The sequence below is a fragment of the Triturus cristatus genome, chromosome 10 (genome assembly GCF_964204655.1).
Source record: "Triturus cristatus chromosome 10, aTriCri1.1, whole genome shotgun sequence".
NCBI lineage: Eukaryota > Metazoa > Chordata > Amphibia > Caudata > Salamandridae > Triturus > Triturus cristatus.
In genome coordinates this window covers 559,970,141-559,990,674 of record NC_140593.1, presented here as the reverse complement: position 1 = coordinate 559,990,674, position 20,534 = coordinate 559,970,141, and the positions used below count along the sequence as shown (strand labels likewise).

The window sequence follows — 20,534 nt, the reverse complement described above, 5'->3', positions numbered from 1 at the left end:
ATTCAGAAATGGACGCTTTGTAACTCACCAACGAAGCCCAAAAGGAACAGGCACGGCAACATTTTTGCAAGGCTAGAACTGAGGGCGTGTCAGGGGAGCTTTTATACAGAGGAACTTGATAAGGTTTTCTAACTATACCCGACTAATAATAAAACTAATCAGCTGAAATCAAGGTGAACCCACCCCACTGTTATCAGCATTTAAAAAAAGATTTTGTGAAAAAGCTGCTGGCATGGCAACTCTCTAATTTTTACACCTGCTTATTTCCCAAGGAACCTATAAACAGACACTTTATCAAGGATTTGAAAGCAAACAGAAAACATAAGCCAATGCTTTGAAGCCAAGTTACTGCACATTTTCATCGCTTATGTCGGAGAATGCAGCTATCTGTTTATCAAGGCAATCTTTATTGTCCATATAAAACACACTCACATTTTTGTCGAGTTGTGTGTGGAAGCAGTTTGCACTGTAGTGAGTTGGGGCCCTTGGGGAGTTGAATATTGTTTTAGGCAGTGTAGTGTAAAGGATTTGTCAGCCTACATAATGAATTAACACTACAGCAATAAATAATATTGGTGGCCTGTTGTGGTATTTTTCTCACTGCAGCGACAATGAACCACCTCGGCTATGGACAAGTCAGATAGACTCTAGATGGATTTGGGTGGCAGGTGGAGGAAAATACCAGGTGATAATGAGGTGTGCCTTCAAAAATGTGATGCAGAGAAATTCCTGGCGCTGGAAATTACTGATCCTGGCTACATCTGTAAATCCTGAGACCAGTTTAGATTGAGAAGTCTTTTACGACTATTTATTAGGCTTAAGGACCAAAAGAGACCATCTGGTGCATAATTGCGGTCTAGGCTGGCTCCCTTGCTGAGCAGGTAAATATTCAGAAGTGGAACATTGGAATGTTGGGAGCGCCATTGAAAACAATGGAGTGCTCCAGGCTTCTAATGGGTGGTAGAAGCCCGGAGCTCCATAATTCCAATGTTGTTGTTCACAGCTGTTGCTGTGCAAAAAGGACCTCCTCTGGGTCCTTGGGGCCTTTTGTTTTGTTAGAACATTCTGCCCTCTAGTGGCAGAATGTTCTTATAGCCCTCCCTAGCTGGGCTATACTGGCATTAAAGTCCTATCACTTATTAAATGCACTTACCTTCAGCTTGGGCCTTTAATGGCCAGTGTAGCCTGCTACGACATGCTATAAGTCTATTGCAGAGCACCATCATGTCACCACTTGCTGACATGATGAATAAAAAAGCACACAGGGCAGGCCGTCCCACGTCTTCATACACACCGAGAGTCCATTCTGAAGCATAAGAAGCAGAGGCGGTTCCTTCTTTAGCACGAAGGAGTGTCACCCCACCTGCTCCGAGCGCAGTAGCAACCCTAAATAAATGAAATGGTCATTATGACATTAACATATAATAAAGGCTTGGTGCTGCTGTTTCTGGAGGGTAGGGCCATCATCCTTGGCTGAAGCTTAAAGTACACATGTCGGATTGGTCAACTGTTTTGCGATGGCCAGCCTGACATGCGCACTTCGACAGCACTAATCCAAGCTGTTTTTACAGCAGGTCAGAATGTAGACACAGGCCCCCAGTCTCAAAAGGAGCACTTGATTACCCTTGTCCATCCAATCCTGGCCCTTCTCTGATGCTCAAACCAGCATGAGAGCAGCTTCAGGATTGGTTAGGTTCGTTGGCTGTGCTGAAGTAAAGTCAACCACCTTCTGTCCCTCTAACTGGAACTGGATCAGGCTGCAGTTGGAACGACATGTCACAGTGACTGGAATTGAAAATGTTGACATATGGATTTCACTTTGGCACTACTGGGTGGTGGCCTCATTCTGGTTACACAGCAAAGTACACCCCACATTTATTGTGCTTGCTGGGAAATTACCTGCAATCCTGTGAGAGAGGGGAAACGAACGTGCTTTTGGGACAGAACCACAGATGGTGAAAGGACAGACCTGAAAATGTGTGCTTGGGGCACTGCACACCTACAAAGTACTGGGAAAACTTAAAGAACACGAGAGTGGACTCTATTTGAGCTTTTCTCCTAGTGCGTGCTACACAGTGTAAGAGAGCTGCCAGTCCCTCATCAAACAAGACTGTGTGAAATAAATAAAGCAAACTAGCCTGAGGGAAACCGTGTGCATAGCAATTTAAGTATTGTACTGACTTTTCAATATTTGTATACAACCAGTTAACAATTTTCAAATGTGAAATAAACAAGAACAACGGTATTCAAATGGTTTTCCAATCAAATTTCATTATAGCCATGAAACATTGAAGTTGGTAATCAACTCGTTCAATCATTAAAACAATGATTCTATCATGATAGCTGACACTTCAATTCGTTTATACAACAGTAATGACACTACAATGGTTTAGGTTAACATTGCATTTTGATGGCTCCGTGCCCAATGCATTTCGGGACTGTCAAGTCCCTTCTTCAGGGGACACTGGAAATACAGAAATAAATACAATTTTAATATTATGGCTGTTGCAACATAAGATGAAATAACCAAAGCCATTAAGTCCAGCTACACCCATTATAGGAGAATAAAAGAAGCTATCTACGTGTGAGAGGTGCCGTCACCAGCAGGTAAAGCGGTGAAAAAATTGAGCTAAAAAGTGCTAAACGACAGAGACCTAAGTGGGTGAAACGCAATAACTGGAAAGCGTGAGGAAACAGTACTTAATGGAGTATGTGCCATGCCACATGCGTTCTATATAATAACGCAAAAGTGTAAACAGAAAACGAGACTGTATGAAACTCACAAGTGCAGCATGGGTGCACGAGAACTAACAGAGATTGAAAAATAAATACAAGCAAAAAAGTGAACTTACTGAGGAACTATGGTGAATCACGGTACACGAGCAATGATCTGATTATGCAGAGTTCTGTGGTAAATTAAAAAGATGTAAGGGTGTAAGGCCAATGGTGGCCACATCAGTCAAAAAGTATGAACGAAAACAACCTACGCATACCTGATGTAAAGTCCCAAAGAAACGCAACGTCTGCCAATACAAAAAAAACATGAAGAAATGTAAGTGCGAAATTCGATAATTTACCGCACTAAAAATACACAGTATTAAAGGAGAACTGACCTGGATATGAAGCAATGTTCAGTAGGTAGATCCTGAACAGTCAGTAATAACGCAACGCGGTGATCTATGCTCTAGAGTGTCCGAAAGTTATAAGGATCGCGCCCAAGCCGTGGGTGATTACGTGATGAGCAAATGCTAAATCGTGTAGCAAAACTGTGGCGGCCATGTTGAAGAGGACAAAGGTTTCCCTAGACTAGCAGTAACAAAGCTCCTAATGTAACGGTGAAAATAAAGACGGTGCATGGAACCTTAGAGATTAAGGACATGCGGCAATAATCATCAGGGAATACGGAGAGAACCTCCATTAGATGCAAAGTTACTAATCTAAAAATCCCGCTCAATAAAAATGGGGTATGAAACGTTACCAGAAAAAAACGTGGTTGACACTGGCTGGTGACTGCTGAAAGGGCAAAACGCCACGGGTTACGCAACCGTGAAAGTGGTCTGCAAACTAAGTAAACAGAGAACGTGAACGGAATAAAAAAGCGAGTAAGGCAAAATATCTACATGAAAGCTGTTGCAGTTCTCATCTTATGTCAACAAGCATGTACATGGGAATATGCATAGTGGTACCATACCAAGACAAGTTAAATGAAAAATATTTACAACAGATATAATGGAACAAACCGAATGTGTGCGCTAAACACAGCAGATGTGATGTGACCGTTGGTAGCTAACGGAACCTAGGGTGAAACTGAAATGTATATATGTAACTGTGGTGCCAAAATTATGATGTATAGAATATGTATAGCAAAAATGAAGGTCATGTTGGTGAATGGAGTGTGAACCATAGATTCCTACAAGAAGTGCTAAGAATTAAATAAAACAACTGAGGTCTAATTTGTCATTAAGGCCATAGGGTTCCATAGTATTGAATTTTTTAATCCACATTACTTCTCTCTGAGATAATAACTGGCTGGGATCGGTACCTTCCTTAGGTTGTACTTTCTCCAAAACTAGGACACTGACTTGTGAGATGTTGTGATCTTGTTGTAGCCAGTGTACAACCGGCTCACTTCACACGGGCACATGGTGAGGAGCCGATATCACATGGTGTGCAACCAATTAGCTGGAAACCCCTGCAGAGAGTAGGTTTCCAGCTAATTGTTTTGTGGCTCTGCACAGCTTATGTCCCTTACAAGGTGTGAAACCTCCTAAGGGCATTGATGGCAGCCTCAACGGCTTTGTTTTTGGTGTTGGCAAATCGGGTGAGGGGGGCCGGTAAGGAGATTGTCTGCTTGGTGGCAGTTAATTTGAAAATGTCTTGGCTGTGCTCAGCACTAAGCCCCGCCCTCTCCTCACACTGTGAAAAGGTTTAAAAAGTTGGCAGGTCTGACACGCTCCTTGGGTGAATGTGAATGCTGCACAAGTGTATGAGTAACTAACAGGTTTCAGACGCAGTTCACTGAGTAACTAACTGCTGCAAAAGATGTTTAATTCAATACTCAGCGAAGGAAAGAAAAGTGCCTACAGTTGTCTTGTGTCTACTGCTTCTTGCACTCCAAGCACAGTGACACAGTTAAGTGGCTGCTTGCTGCAGAGATATGTGTGAAACATCAAAATCAAGGGTTACCAGATGCAGCAATGCAACTCGGAGGGTAAATAGTACGTTCCAACACCTGTGAGATATTTTAGTGGACTGAAGTAAGCACCAGTGTAATTGTATATATATAGCGCTCACTACCCCTAACGAGGCGTCAAAGCGCTTTTTCCGCGTATGTTGTCAGTTTGAATGGCCTGCACCCACAAGCAGCTGGCAGGGTTGTGGAGACTCTTTTTGTGATGATCCTGTCGACAGGGGTGGCCGGGATCCTACCACTTCTGACTGAAGGGGGAACGGGTCTGCTGTGGGCATGCCAACCAGCGCTTCCCGGGCAGTCGCTCCCTGCTGCCTTGAAGTGAGCCTCCCAGTGCTGTTCAGTTTGTTCAGAATAAGCTGGTGTTGAGCTCAGGGCTGAGAAAGCATGGTGCAGCGCAGGGGAGCAAAGTAAGCACCGTATTGTGATTATTATGGGGGGAGGAGGGCCGAATAAGCATGGTGCGGTGCAAGGGAGCCAAGAAACAATTGTGCTGTGCTGGGGAGCTTTCAAAGCATGGTGCCTTGTAAAAAAAAAAAGCTGAATAAGTGCTGCACTGTGCACAAAGGATTGGGCACAAGGATATATGATATTGGCAAATAATTCTAAAATATGTAGTTTTGACACAATTGATTGTGTCTAGCAAACACATAAATACTGTTTTGCATGTATACCAATGTTGATTCCTGCATTCCCGTTTATCTTTTGTGCGCAGTTCAGATTTATTGCTGCAGTTGAAATAACAAGACCTCCATGTGTTTCATTTTGAGTGCCAGCCAAACAGGTTTTGAGGCATGGGCAAATTTCCTCTATATTAATCGCTCTAATTTCCTGACATTAGAAATATAGGCATATTTGTTTTTTCCTTTTTTAATAGGTTATGGCACTTATGGAAATTTTATTTATTGCAGAGTTATAATTGCTCCCATACTAGGACTCTAGCCTCTGGCATATATTAATGAAGGAGGTGTCAGTATTTTTTCGTTAAAATATTTCTCCGTGAGCACTTTATGTTGGGTGTTGGTACAGTGGATCTTTTCTTTATCACAGTTCTTCTTTTGCCCGCACATTTTTTCTTTTACTTTTTTTCTTTTATTTTATTTTCACCTTAGTAAAGTTTCACTTCTGTATTTCCTTGCCTCAAGCTCCTTACCCAATATAGATGATATTAATCCATATCTTGTTAAATTTTAGACTAAAATATGTCTTCCTTGTTTCCACAGAGTTTGTTCCAAAGTCCCTATTTACAGCTCCCCTGAGCCCTTGTTTGTACTCCTTGTGAGAAAAATTTGTTGGAAAAGTCTGGATTATAACTGACTCCTACTCGAAGTACTCAAAGATTGTTGAGCCCTGACGAAGGAATTGTGGGTCTCCGATTCCACTCTGAAATGCGCGTTGGCGCTTTAGTTGCCCTTTCATTTTAATTGTATATATGAAATGTAATATAATATATCTTTACATGTGTAACTATGTTGTATAGTATGAGTGTAGGTGTGGTATGATTGCTTGGATTGTTAGTATGTACAATGCAGATAAAAAAAAATATATTTTTCTATTTTGTTTGTTCTCCCCTTGGGCTCACTTTTTATAATGGCTCGGATTATATACTTTACCTTGTAAAAACATAAATACATTGAAATGCATTCCAATATGAATGTTTAAAAACGAGAAAATATAATCTATATTATTAAAAAAAATATGTTTTGATAAATAAAATGTTGAATTATTAATTCATCTCTGTGGAACATTGTTGTTGCATATGATGGTGGATATATTCCCCACATTGTAATTGATTTTTAAGAAGAGGTCCTTCGTTGTTACCTCAAAGTGGGCTCTGGCCCAGGGCCCATACTTTTCATGGTGCCCCCTGATAGAGCCAGCTCTTTTCTTCAGAGCCTTGACCTAATTACTGTGCCTACTCTTAAACAGATAGAGTCATATGTACAACAGAATGAAGGAGCGTGGCATTAAGCAAAACTTGCTAACACCACGCTCCACCATTCTGAAAACGCTGGGATGCACCATATTTACAAAGATACGGTGCACCCCTGTGTTTCCCCTAGCGCCAGCGCTAAAATAAGCTACCTAGCGCCAATGCAGGCACCCTTGCACTATAGGCACATCTTCCTGCACATAAACAATCATTCATTGCATTTTTCTGTGTGTGCTGCACAATGCAGCACATGTAGAAACAGCAAAAACGAGAAAAAATAAAGCATTTCTCCTCATTTTCCCATGTTAAGACCAGGTTTTCCCTGGTCTTAATTTTGGCACTGTCCCATATTCACGTCACCCTTGCAAATATGGGGCAGTGTCAAAATCAATGGGTGTTGCAGCTTAACACCCTCCACAACACCCATTGCCCATCCCTTTCACGCTAGGTCTAGAGTGAAAGGGTGCCTTATTTACAAGGCGGCGTTCAGCCATTTTAAGAGGCATAACACAACCTTGTAAATAAGGCGAAGCCTTTATCGCCACAGGAACGTCGTAAAAAGTGAAATTCCTTTGGCGATAGGGGCTTGTAAATATGCCACATGGTTTTAAATACTGTTTTCCTTCAATTTATTTTTAATGTGAATTTGAAGTCTATTACAGACATTTTGCAGAGAAATGTGTTTGTGTTTCATGCAACATCCTTAAAAAAAGTTTTTTCAGATCAAAACAGGACCTTGCAGTGAGAAATGGAAGGATGTCAGAGATTATTTGCAGTAATATTAGTGAGCTGCTGCTGTGTTACAATATTGAAATTACACGCCACTATCCCTGAATATCAGATGTAAACATATTTAGAATTGGGATGAGTGTTTGGCCCAGGGCCCCCAAAATCCTTAAGATGTCCCTGGTGCCAGCCACTCTCCCGCACAAATGAAGTGCTCCGGGCCTGTAGAAATGTCTTTACAACCAAAGAAACTACTTTATACACTGATTCATTGCTTTTAGGTCGAGCCTGCAGGCAGCGCGCATGCACTGTCGCTATGGCGACGATCTATTGTGTTAAAAAAAAATAAGAAGGGGCTTTTGGCCTGCCCACACTTACCATTGGTTAACAGCATGGCCACTTTCGCTTGCTGCCTTCTAATTCGGCAGAAATCGCCCCACTCCTTACTCCGTCCTTGTTTGTTTTTGCGACAACTTACGCTGTTCCTAGTTCTTTGCATGCTACCACTTTGGTTTATTATGGAAAGGTCGCCAGAGTAATGCAAAAACAGGCCTAGATGAACTTCCTACATTTTAATTGTTGTCTACTTATCTGTATCTTGATTACCGTTAAAAGGCCTTCACTTCACCCGGACTGTGGAGCAGCAACGGTTTCTGATCGGCACTAGGCATGGGCAGCTGCTCAGGGCCCCTTCGCCTGCTCGCAGCCGTGGGGCCTTGCACCTTTACAGACTCCAAACTATTGAGGCCCAGGGGGGCCCCCTAAGAGTTTAAATTTTTTCTTTGGTTGAACAATCTCCCCTGCAGGCCTGTCTCTGTGGGCCTAATAGCTGCATCTGCACGTTGACGACAGCAATTAGACCGTTTATTGAAGTGCCCGTGTCTGTGAAGGTTGTCCTGCCCCTGTATCAATGTAAAGCAGAATATCCTGCTGGGCGCAGAACAAAAGATAGAAGGGTGCATCACAATGGAAACTGCTCACCTAGGACAAGTGGAAACAGAGCAGAGAGGGGGATTAAAGGGTTAAGACACACTGAATAGAGTGCGGGGGGGCAGATAGATGTGCGTACCGCAGTGAGACAAGGGTTGCAGAATCTGCATGTAAAAATGGATGCAGCAGGGTTTAAAGTCTGCTGGGTCACTCAAGTCTTAGACCCCGTAGTGAATTAAAATGGACATTTAAAAGGAGCCCTATATTCATGTCCTTAAGTTCGCCTGCAAACACATTGATCCAGTGTCTGCACAATGAATGAAAGTTCTGAAAAGCAGGTGATGAGACGGGGGTGCTCTCCATTTTTGCCCTCACCCTCAGAGTGAAAAAACAAATCTTAACCCTGCAGCAGTGCCCCCCCCCCCTTCGCTAACTTCAATGAAACGTCAAAGATACTCGTTATAATTCTTTCGCAGTCTCATCATGTCAGATGGAGCATTTTCAATATTATAAACCAGAAAGACGTAGATGTTGCTTATTCATCTTATGCAACTAATAACCACTGACAAAGCCAATAGTCCAGGCTTGTTGTAGGTGTAATTTTACTTGTTGCAATATTTATCTGGAGGCAATGAATGGAGCAGCAAAATGCCAGTTGGGCGGCGCACTATTCTATGTACAGATTTATATAGCTTACATGTTTTTAAGCCACACCCTTAATTACATCAGCCATGCCCATTTGAAAGACCCCCCAGTTTTTTCATCCCACTTAAAGCCCTGCTGTCAGTTAGTATTTAGGCCCTGTTTTTTGGCTAGTTGTTGACCTACTTTATGGTCAGGTGAGCCGGTTTTTACTGTTGATTTTTATGATATTAAAGCAAACATTGCCTGCAGCAAACTCAAATCAGTGCAGTCTTCCATGCCTTACAAAACACTTACACGGCATAGCTTTACAAGTTCAAACCTGCCCCAGTTTGCAAACATGGGACACTTTTCTAGGTAACTAACTCACTATTTTGGTACTGGGCCTATTTTCTTTCCCAGTCTGATGCTGCATGTTTGGCAGGGCCACTTAAATTATGCAATTTTGCGGCAGCGGCGACTTCTGCAGAATTATGCATTTGACGCATTTGCCACATAATACATCATCTGCTGCATACCCTTTGAAAATCTGGAATAATCAACTTTGTTTCCCACTGCTAAATTTGGGTGTTAAATTGGTACTAATGGGGAGCAACCAGTGCCCAAACAGTGTTACCAAGTTTAAAAATGGCAAAAAAAATGAAGTAATACTATTTAAAAATGTGCCGGATTATGCCACATAATTTGCCTTTTCTTCCCACATAATTTACTCACCCTGCCACATAATTCCAGTGGTCCTGATGTTAGGGTAATCCATGGCAGTGATTTTGTTCCTGTTTATTTCACATGCTTTACTTAATCTTACATTCCCCAAGTGTGCTTGCTATTTCCAGCATGTGTGTTTCTGTATTTCATTCCACAGCATATTACTCTTGTATGATATACCCTTTGTCCTGAGTCGCCTCCAGGTGTTTATAACAGGCTACCGTTGAGCATTTTGGAGTTGAGGATGCAGGCAGTACAACTTTCGCACTGTGCCTGTCTGTGGGTCAAAAAGGTGTTCAGATTACATGATCATTCAAAATATGGCCTCTCTGAAGAGCACAAAGAGCAATGGTCCTGCATTCCAGTTGTGATCCTATGTAAATGTGTGTGAAGGAGTTACTTATTGGTCAAAACAACAAGGGGAAAGGAAAGTAATTTATTGCTACACATTCAGCTTAAACAGCTAACAACCATTGACAAAACCCTGTCGCGGCCAGCACAAGTTGGGGGTATGGGGGTCACGGGGGGGGGTAATTTTAATTATAAAAAATAAACTTTCCTTAGCCAGCCTGATCTGATCCCACGTCATCTCTGCTTAGGGGCCTCACATGTTCTTATTCTGCCCGGGTCCCCACATATCCTAGGACCGGCCTGGTCTGCTACAATCTCTCTTGCGCTTTAATTTGGAGAGGAGCCGATGTGGGAGGAACGGTAGACTGAGATCGGAGGCCCCGCCCCAATCATTTGTAGTGGTAGGGGAGGGGAAATGAGAAAAGTGCTCCATTTTAAGTGCAGGCTGCACCGTGATGTCACAAGCACCAGGCGCGCAACACCCATTGGACTCACGGGGCTTCAGCCCCCCCCCCCGTCGTGTGTGGCAGCCCGGGATGAGACACCTTCCCGGGCAAAAAAGAAGCCGCACCCGAGCACTTCACAGGTCTTTAAAAGACCATTTGCATGTTAATGAGGCCTCGCTGTTGTTTCAGCCCTTCTAAGAGCCCCTGCAGCTCCACTCTGCCTATTGCTTAAAGTTCAGCCCCCCCCGAAATTTTTGCTCAGCCCCCCCCGAAATTTGGCTCTAGTTGCGCCTCTGACAAGCACTCAAGCACACATGTGGAGCTGCCCATTGTGCAAGCGGGTGGATCCATGCCGGAATGCAGGGGGTGTTTTTGTTTTCTTCCGGGTCATCACTGAAACCAGTTTGGAACACTATGAATCTAGCCATTGGAACTGGTAATCTGCCGAGGTTTCAGTATTCTTTGTTTCAAGCCTCTGCACATTTATCTCCCTCCCACACAACCAAAAATAACACACTTTCCAACGGCAATCTCTCACTGGGATATAGAAAGTTGCCTTTTTGTATAAGTATTGCTGTCGATCTCTTAGATACATATTCCCACATCCAGAACTCTGCTTTCACATTTCTGTGGTAAAGAATGTTTGCACCACACTGATTTACTACCAAGGACTTAAAACCACCTGTCAAAAATGTTATATGTTCCTGCTCTGTGTCTACGGCTGTATGCGCTCCCCGTCAAGCATCTGCATGCTCGGATGTCACAGCTGCAGCACAAATTTCATTCATTCCATACTGTGAAATTGGACTAGTACTGTTGCCCCACAACACTGTAGGGATGGTCGCACAATTCAGCAGCAGTTTAAGTATTCCTATTTGTGAGCGATGCTCGCCCTAGTCAAAAAGGAAGATCATCCTGGAGTGATTCTGGACTCATCTGATGACTTCAGCCAGGCTATTCCTGTAATTATCAGGGGAAGTCATCCCAAGCCATCCTGAAGTATGCCCATAGGGCAGAATATTTAAATGAGATGACTCTTACTGTAATCACAAAAACTACTCTAGGATGGTGTTCTGATGACTTCCACTGGCAGGGAGTGATTACCTTTTACAACTCCACGAATACTAATTGACAACTTCAGGATGATTGAGAATTACTTCAGGATGGGCTCTAGACAATTTAAGGATGACTTGATTATTCCTGGACGATCCTATAACCGCTTCAGGATGGCTATTGATTACTTTAGAATGGCCCTATCACATTTTCAGTATGAGTGTAGATTACTCTAGGATGATTTAATGACAACTCAAAAATGAGCATGGATTACTCAGTAGTATTTAAGGACAACTACAGAATGAGTGTGGATTAATAAATGATGACACATAAGGACTTTCAGATGATTGTGAAATATTCTTGGATGATTTTAATCCAATTTAAGGACAAGTGTAGATTACTCCCAGATGATTTAATTAATAATATAGATTGCCTGTGGATCACTAATAAATAATTCCGGGTTGGATTACACCTTGACAATTCCATGTTAGGAGCACATTAGCCGACTGCCAATATTGCCTCGCAAGGTCCCACTAGTAGTTTACGAATATGGATTTGCTGGTAGGAAAACTTTTGGAGGACCAACTCCTCAATGTACTTTCCTGAAAAAAACAGGCAACTTGGATGTAATATGCCTTTTTTACACAATACCAAGATTTTTTTGCAATGCCACGAGTTCTAAAGTAAGGCCCAGATTTACAAAACTTGTCGCTGAACGAAGTGCAGCACCCTAATGGGATGTGTTGCATAACAGGGAGAGTAGGAAAGTGTCATGTCTATCCCTCATGTCTATCCCTCTCACTAGCACCACTGCACCATTAGGCAGCTGAGAGCCATGCACACACATTGGCACTATAATGCAATGTGGTCTGCGGGAGTCTAGCTTAGGTTTTGTAATGGAAGGTTTTGTAATGGAAGGGTACCCTTCCGTTACCCAAAAAATACTATGTCTAAACAAACGTGAAACGTTTCCCATTTTGGATGAGTGTTGTACCAAATACCAAATTTACTCTGGTTTGCAAATCCTGAAAAGGATTTTGATTCAGGTCTGCATTATAAAACTTAAGCAAACCAGACACAAAACTTCTATAAATCTGGTCCTAATAATCAGATTAATTTTCTCCTGCTTTAGAAAGATTACTTTTTAAACTCTACAGTGAGGGGTAGACACTTGTATAAAATAAATCTGTGAATTGCTATTTTTGGCTAGGTTTGTGCTGTAGAAATATCACAAGCACCATCATACAAAAGAAGTGGTCTGCAGCAATGTCATACCTTTGCATTCAGATAAGCTTAACATGTGCCGCTACTCCCATACTCCTGACTCACTGGGATTTGCCTCATTTTGAGGTACAGAGCATTATCTGACGCTGTTTGACATGGTGACCATTTGCAAAAGACTAAACAAAACAGTGGTTAAAGGAAAAATGATTAAACGGGATGTGTCAACATGTAATTTTATTTATCTAAAGCACATATTTGGCCCCACAGGGGTCAGAATACCAAACAAGAGAAAAAGTCCAGAAAAAAAAATCCAGGGAAAAAAGGCCAGACTACTGCAACAAGAACAAATGGCTTAACGAAAACCATCAACTTTGTGGTTTGATTCTAGATGCAGAGTTTTCCATAATCCTCTTCTGGCATTGCAAATTTTTATAGCCAGCTTCCTTCTCATACTTCTGATGGCCAGCCGTTGCCACTGCACACAGACTTCATAAACTCTGGAAAAACAAAATAACATACATCAGTATCATGCTACCACCACTATTTTTGAATTTTAATAGCGCTTCGCTGCCTATAAAAAGTTCAAATTTCATTATTTCATACAGTGTGCCAGATGAGATATGGTTAGGGTTACAGGGTTCCTAAGTGAAACAATAAGGTCACTTGGTCAAAGAGGCACAGGTGAGAGCAAAGCATTGATGAAGAGGGGGGCAGAAGGTGAAGAAAGAAAAAGTTCCTTTATGAACTTATGAGTGAAGCAGCAAGTTGTGTATTCAGGAAATCTGTTGGAGTTTCAGGAAGAGGACAGAAATGTCCACCTTTAGCAAAGGTCTTAACTTTTGTGCGATGAGATCTCTGATGATAAAAAGTTGGGTCCCCTCCAAATCTTCATATAACAATTAGGGCAGCAGGAGTGGGCATGGCTAAGAGCAGGGGTACTTTTCTGTAGCTCAAAATTTGCACTAAATGTTTGAATTATAAAAGAGCAAACGTGACTGACAACAGAAATTGAATACAAAGCACCACCACATAACTGGTGTTTAGCCCCTGGTCCCTAATGACAGTTCTAGCCCCAAGTAGCAGTCTGTCGTCCCGGCCTCTTTCACCCTTTTGAAATGCTGGAGTACTTGGAAGAAAGACTGTACCAATGTAGATGCATTGAAACAAACATGTGCCATGGTCATGTTCACTAGACACTGTCATGCTTCCTCTGCAAACAGAAAGTACTGCTGCTCGATTTAATGCGCTCCCAGCGTGCGCTATACATTTAAAACAAAATCTGGTCCCTGTGGCAGTGAGGGGTAGAAGGGTACCTAAAGATTAACGGTCAGCACCGGCAGGACCCGGCCCACTTTAAGACCTGGGGGCGGTAGTCTAGGACCGCCTGCTCTTTTGTTATGCGAGGCCCGGGGCTCATAATCAGGGTTGATCCTGGCCTGCAGGCTCGCCCCCATAACAAAACAAAAACAAACAGGCCCTTCACTAAAGCCTAACAACTTTCCTTTGCACAGAGCTGCCCCACTGGAAGTTTGCTGCTTCTGTCCATTCATTTGCCATAAAACACAAGTATCGTTACACCTACAACAAGCCAGGACTATTGGCTTTGTCAATGGGTGTAATTTGCTTCAGATAAATAAGCAACAACTCGCACTTTGGTGTATACAATACTAAAGATTTTACTCGTTTTTGGTGGCGAAGGCTGTGGCCTAATGTTAGAGCAGTCGACTCAAGTTAATAAAGCAGGTTCGAGCCTGCACCTCCTGTGATTTGAAAAAAGTTTCCCCTTTATATTTTAACTGCTGCTCGATTCAATGCACTCCCAGCGTGCGCTACATATTTAAAACAAAATCTGGTCCCTGTGGCAGTGAGGGGTAGAAGGGCACCTAAACATTAACGGACCCGGACAACTTTAAGACCTGGGGACACATTACCATTCTTGAATTTGTTATGGTAGACAGGACTGCTTGAAAATGCTACATGCCCATATAAACATGCTATAATGAAAAGTAAAATAGGAGTTTTGTTTAAGGTGGCCCATTTGGTGAACAAACAACAAGGGGAATAATGGGGGGGGGGCGGAGGAGTCGTACGATTAAGTTTTGCGGGTTATATGGCCAAGAAAAAAACCTAGCTTTTAATATGTTATCAATCACTTACCTTTCAAAGAATCACCCGCAACTTATAAAGCTCTCACTTCTGCCTGAAACGATGTGCTTTTCATTCAGGGACACAGCAGTGCAATCCATTCATTAGCTGTCATTTCTGCTAATAAAGGACAGTGATTTCCTGGAGGGTCAAAGAAAACAATTATTAGGCATATACATGAGGGAATTAAGCAAAAACAAAAAATGGAATATGTGTAACTGTTACTACAGTGGTGTAAGTTCTGTGTTTTACTCACCTACATGTAACCTTTTAATGGTAGATGAATTGGAAGTTCTGTTTTTGAAGACTTATTGGTAACGCCAAAACGAAGAAGAAATCCACATCAATGCTGAAGGAGCAAAATTAAATTCATTGCAGACATTTTGTAGGGTTGACTATTTGAACACTGAACTGAACATTTCTCTGTGTAGATACATTAAGCATGGAGCATATTATGCCCTTGCAAACAGGTTCAGCGTGAATAGTCAGTTCTTGAGTATGATCCCATTTTTTGGACACCAAATCGATAACAAATGGAGGTGAATTCACAGTTAGAAGTTACATCCTCAACTGGAAAATGCATAGGAAGCTGTTTGGGTTCTGTCATTTAACAAGTCAGAGAGCGTTCCATTGCATGAGTTCAAGGAGGTGAAGGAGCGGAATCTCGACAGTGCCGAGAACAATCAGTGTGGTTAGGAAATGATAAAAAGCTGAACTTGCGTTGTTTGAGCCGATATATATCTGGATAATTACCTGGGATGTCCCATGAGCAGCACTGAAGGCATGGATTAGAAATGTGTCAAGAATCTCATTACTGGAAATCTAATGGCGATAGTAAGATGCAGGAGTATTTCTTGACAGATTGTATAGTGCTCTAGTATTAGAGTTTAATTATTTGTCAAGGGTGGGGTAGAAAGCATAATGAGGATAGTCTAGGTTTGTAAAGAGATAGCAATATAAAGGACCATATTACACAGCTACCTGTTATGGATTTTTACATTGCATGTTCATTCTGGGGTGGTTACTTAAAAAAAACTGTTGGCTTCAAAGTGCACCTAAAAATGAGAACTGGTTGGAATTAGAATATTTAGGTTTTATCTTTAACAATTTGTTCATTAGAAAAATCGAAATGGCGAGGGTAAGTGGTTTTATGCTAGTCTGCCTGCAGTGCTTATGGCATCATTATAGAATTACTGCAATTGCCATTTAATTTACAGATTTCACCAGAAAATGTTGTTTCTAGCTCTAAAAGATACAAATACTGGTAGATAATTAGCCATACAATATGCATTTTTTTCATTCAGGATTTAGATAACCTTGCAGCAGAGTGGTTTGGGGACTTGTTACGGTTATAAAATCCGTATTTCACAGGCAACTGTAAAACAAAAATTGCATATTTCACGGTATCCTACAATATATTGGTTGTTCTAACACAGCTTTTTGTTCAATAGAAAAAAAAAAACACCAAAACCTGATTGAATTTATATATTTGCTGAAAAAACAAAAAGGTTAAAGTAACCTTATAGTAAGTGGAAATGTTCAGTAACATTACGTTGAAACTCAAAAAAAACACAGAAATTTGCCAGTCATAGTTCTCAAGTAACTATAACTCACTTCCCCACCATGCACAGCTTTCTTATCAATAATTTAACTGAAAATGTCACAGTGATCTTATCAATGATGGTATAGAAGATGTCATGAGTGATATAAATGTGGGGTAGTTAGCAATGCCTGGCGAGGGCACAGGTTATAGTTACTTGAGATAACCCTAACTGGTTTATTTCAGTTTTTACCGTTGAAAACGTTATGTTGTTATTGAACATTTCATATAACTATAATGGTGCTTTGGCTTTTTTCCAGGGAATTTCTATTTATATTTTAAACCAAAAGTAATATTTTATTACCATATGTAAAGCCAGCCGTCCGCACGGTCAGGGCTTGTGGCCGACCCATACGGAGGCAACCCCCCCGCAAGGCAGCCAACCCCACACAGGGCACGGCCATTCCAACATTACATACTGGATTGTGTGGCTGTCCATGGGCAGCGTGTGTGGACATAGAATGTTGGCTGTGCAGATATATATAATGGTGTGCATACTGTTGCAGATGATGTAGACAATTAATGCTGGGTGTATCAATATATGAGACATACTCGTGGTTCTGCAGACTTGTGGTTCTGCAGACTTAACACTTGGTGTGCAGTTATAAGTTACGTTGAGTGGGGTTGAATAAGGGTGATGGCGAGTTTGATAGCAGAAGAGGTTATCTAATAAAGAGGTGTAACAGGATGTTAAAGAGGCACCTTAACTCAAGATTGCCATAGCTTTACTCCCCATCAACTATAGCTTTCTTACGGAATTTTATTTCTCTTTATGTTAGCTTATGATGGTGGTTCTGTGGATGTACTATAGCGAACATGAGGTTAATTGTGTGGACATCTGGTGCGGCTTGTATGATGATGGTTGTTGTAAAATGTGATAAATGGGTGCATAGTGTTTTTTTGCTGATGTATGATGGTGATGTGCTGGTACATGATGGCATTTATGTGGATGTACCCCGGTGGAAGTCTGGAGTATCTTGTTGGTATCGTGGTATGATGGTGGATAAGTTGTCCCAAGATGTTGGTTGTGCATACCTATAATGGTGAATGTGTTGGATAAGGACATAGGGACTGTGGACATGACAGTGGGTGAACCTTACCAAAGTGGGTTCATTTGATGTATGATGGTGGTGGTGTGCAAATATAGTGGTGGTTGTGTTGGTATATGCCAGTGGTTGTATGGATAATCTAATCACAGTGAGAATTGTGGTGGCTGCAGACTGAGTTGTAAACAGCAGGAAAATAGGCAGAACAGGTGGGCCAATACACACATGCTTTATTTAGTACATAAAATGTATTTGTAGGCAGGGCAAAGACCCAATTCTGTAACTAATTTAGCTGAAATCATTACAATATGAACATTATGACGGTGGTCGAATAAGCAAAACCAGAAAGATTACAGAAGGTATGGAAATAGACATTTGAGCAGATGGCTGACAGGCACAATGGGAGTTAGACACATGGCCTGCTCCTGGCACTTACATCAAATGGAGAACGGCAAAACATTCTCCTTCCAGAAGCCCAGGGGCATAGGAGATACAAAATTCCTGGGGGGGGCATGGAAAACCTTGCTTGCACGTGTGTGTGCGCGCCCATGTGTGTGTGCACGCGTGATGCATGTGTGTGCATGCCTGTGTGTGTGTTTTGAGGATGCTCGCTGCAAGAGTGGTAAAGCACCCAGGCAAATACTGTATTTTCCCAAATCTTCTTAATTTACTTCTTCAAATCTTACTGCTGTTTCCAGGCCTGGGTCTTCAAGTGGGCAGGTAGGGTAGGGCTGAGGAGGGGCAGTATCAGACAGCAATCAACAAAGGACCTATCTCCCTTCCTCTCGGAAGTGCAGACTGCAGTTAGCTGCGGCTGAGATTATAAACAATTCCTGGAGGGTAGCAGTGCAACAAAAGTGTAGGGGGCGGGTGGCCTCTGACTGTCAGATTGTTCGCAGGTAACTGGAGGCTGGTAAAAGGTCATGTGCAGTCAGGGTGGGCCTTTCGAGCTGAGCCCAGGCCCTGGTCACCAATTTTCTGAGGGGCGCATGGAGCTGTGTGCATTATGGTTATGCCAACAGCAGCGCCCTTCTCACATTGCTACAGCCTTGTCCCTGCCTGTTTGCTTCTGTCTGATTTACCATTTTAAAGTGGTTTTAGTACTTCATTATCATATGGCAGGTGATATTAATACCCCTTTAGACCATTTCGTACCCTCCCTTCACACTCTGACCCCTGCTGGCTAACCTCATCAAACGCATCATTTGCCTGGCCAGCTAAGCTAAATGTGATTTAGGTGAGCTCCGGGAGGTCCGGGATGTTTGTGTTCAAGTGCGAGTCCCTGCTCACCCAGGTACTGACTAGTGTACACAAAAGTAACCCTCTGTTGCCTCATTCAATTCACTACCATCAGCAAGGGTGCCAAATGTCCCTCGCCCAGGGCGCTATCAGAGCAAAGGCTGGCTCTGCCTGCAGGCTCATTAGAGGTAGTGCTTTGGACGCTAAAGGCCCTGTGAATTAAAGATGGGCACAATAAATTATTGCATGTTCTCGTTCCCCACCCCACCCTTGTCCCCTCTGCCCCCCCCCCATCCTAAATCTGGGGGGATATGTCCCCTGTGTCCCCCACACTTCCTACGCCCATGCAGAAGCCTGTGCTGATCTGGCACTCCCAAGGGAGTGGCAGCTCTTCCGATGCAAATCTAGACTTCCACGAGGCACAGCAAATCAGGTTGGACCTGGTTTTGGTCACATAAGAAGGCCTCAACATTTTCATGGAGGGCCTGGCTTCTCAACATCAAGCCAGTCCTCTCATATTAAAAACACTGCGAAAAACAAGAGCCTCGTTGACTGCACACTAGCACAGGACGCCAGCTGCCAAGAGTGCTCAGAAAAATAAAGTTGCACTTAAAAGTATTTAACGAAAGTCGCAATATGTAAAACAGTGTTCCTTAAAAGAAGGGGCCAGCGAGCATTGAAGATAGCTGGAGTGTGCTGTGACCGCGTTTGCTTTGCTCTATCCCTTACGCTTCAAGCAAAAGTTAATTTCCCCAAAATATCTGAAGAACCATACATCTCTTCTTATATAAGAAGTCGCTGCTTGAAACTAAGCTTTTGTGTGACCGTTTTGCATGTACTAGATCCCCCTTCCTCAAAACTGAAAGGGGACGGTTATTTTATCTAGCAGAGATCACGCTCGCGGCCGTTGACCCCAATTAAGATCATCCGAACATCTGAATCCAAACACATGGAAAAGCGGATAACTTACGCCACATCATGCTGGAGGCACTACTGGGAAAACCTCAACGAAGTCATGCCTTTTTAAACACCAAAATACATTCCGCGCTATATTGGGACACGTGGCAATACAACCCATCCTGGAGACGATGTGACCCAACAGCCAGAGCTGCGAATTTGGAGCTGGGGAACCAGCTTGGGTTTTCTTTGGCTTAACACCCTGTGATTCTGGGCAAATCACTTGTCTTCCGGGTGCCTACCAAACAATGAATGTGTCTTTAACACGATTGGTGCTCGCATAAAGCGCTCCGATAACTTCAGGGCGAGTTCGCGCAATATAAAACTACCCGCAAAAAAAGGCTATCCCAGAACCGTGCCCCGCAATTAATACCTGATACCTCCTGCTAGATAAACAATCTCCAGTAATTTTGTTTGTAAAATCTTCCCGCATCAGTCCGGATAACCAAGTTGCAGAAACCACAAAGCAATCGCCATCTCTCAATCCCCAAAGATCTCGACGGCTCTCTCTTGCCCTCGCCATCACAACGCTCACCAAACATGGCTTTCCAACTGCAGAATTTCCGGCGTTACCGGAAGTGCGTGTGTAAAAAAAAATCTGACCAGTCCCTATAGTCCAATAGCACCTTTACAGACGAGTGCATGTGAAAGGATGTGGAAATCCACATCTAAAACAGTGTGAAATAGTTTGGCATTTGGCTGTGTTTGATGTGCTAGTTTGAGATGCATTTCTGGCACCAACAACGTCCCCTTTCTTCTACTTATTCTTCTCGGTATTGCATTATGGGGCATGTAGTTTCAACGGTAGCACCACGTAACCAATACATAACCATGAAAAACGGCTGCG

At 42.6% G+C, this 20,534-nt stretch overlaps 1 protein-coding gene and 1 long non-coding RNA gene across 2 annotated transcripts in view; both read right to left on the bottom strand.

The window, feature by feature from the left end:
• LOC146789731 (elastase-1-like) overlaps positions 1-102 on the bottom strand; it is a 111,518-nt gene extending 111,416 nt beyond the window's left edge. The window contains exon 1 of the mRNA XM_085630133.1: positions 29-102. Within this exon, the coding sequence (XP_085486259.1) occupies positions 29-62 (34 nt within the window). The 5' untranslated portion in view covers positions 63-102. The remainder of the gene's footprint in view (positions 1-28) is intronic.
• A 12,824-nt stretch (positions 103-12,926) lies between these two features.
• LOC146789730 (uncharacterized) lies at positions 12,927-20,246 on the bottom strand. Its single transcript, XR_014970146.1, has 4 exons — positions 20,061-20,246; positions 15,102-15,194; positions 14,858-14,986; positions 12,927-13,197 (listed from the first exon to the last, which is right to left on the bottom strand). It is a non-coding gene; the product is annotated as an uncharacterized LOC146789730 (long non-coding RNA).
• Positions 20,247-20,534: the final 288 nt, after the last annotated feature.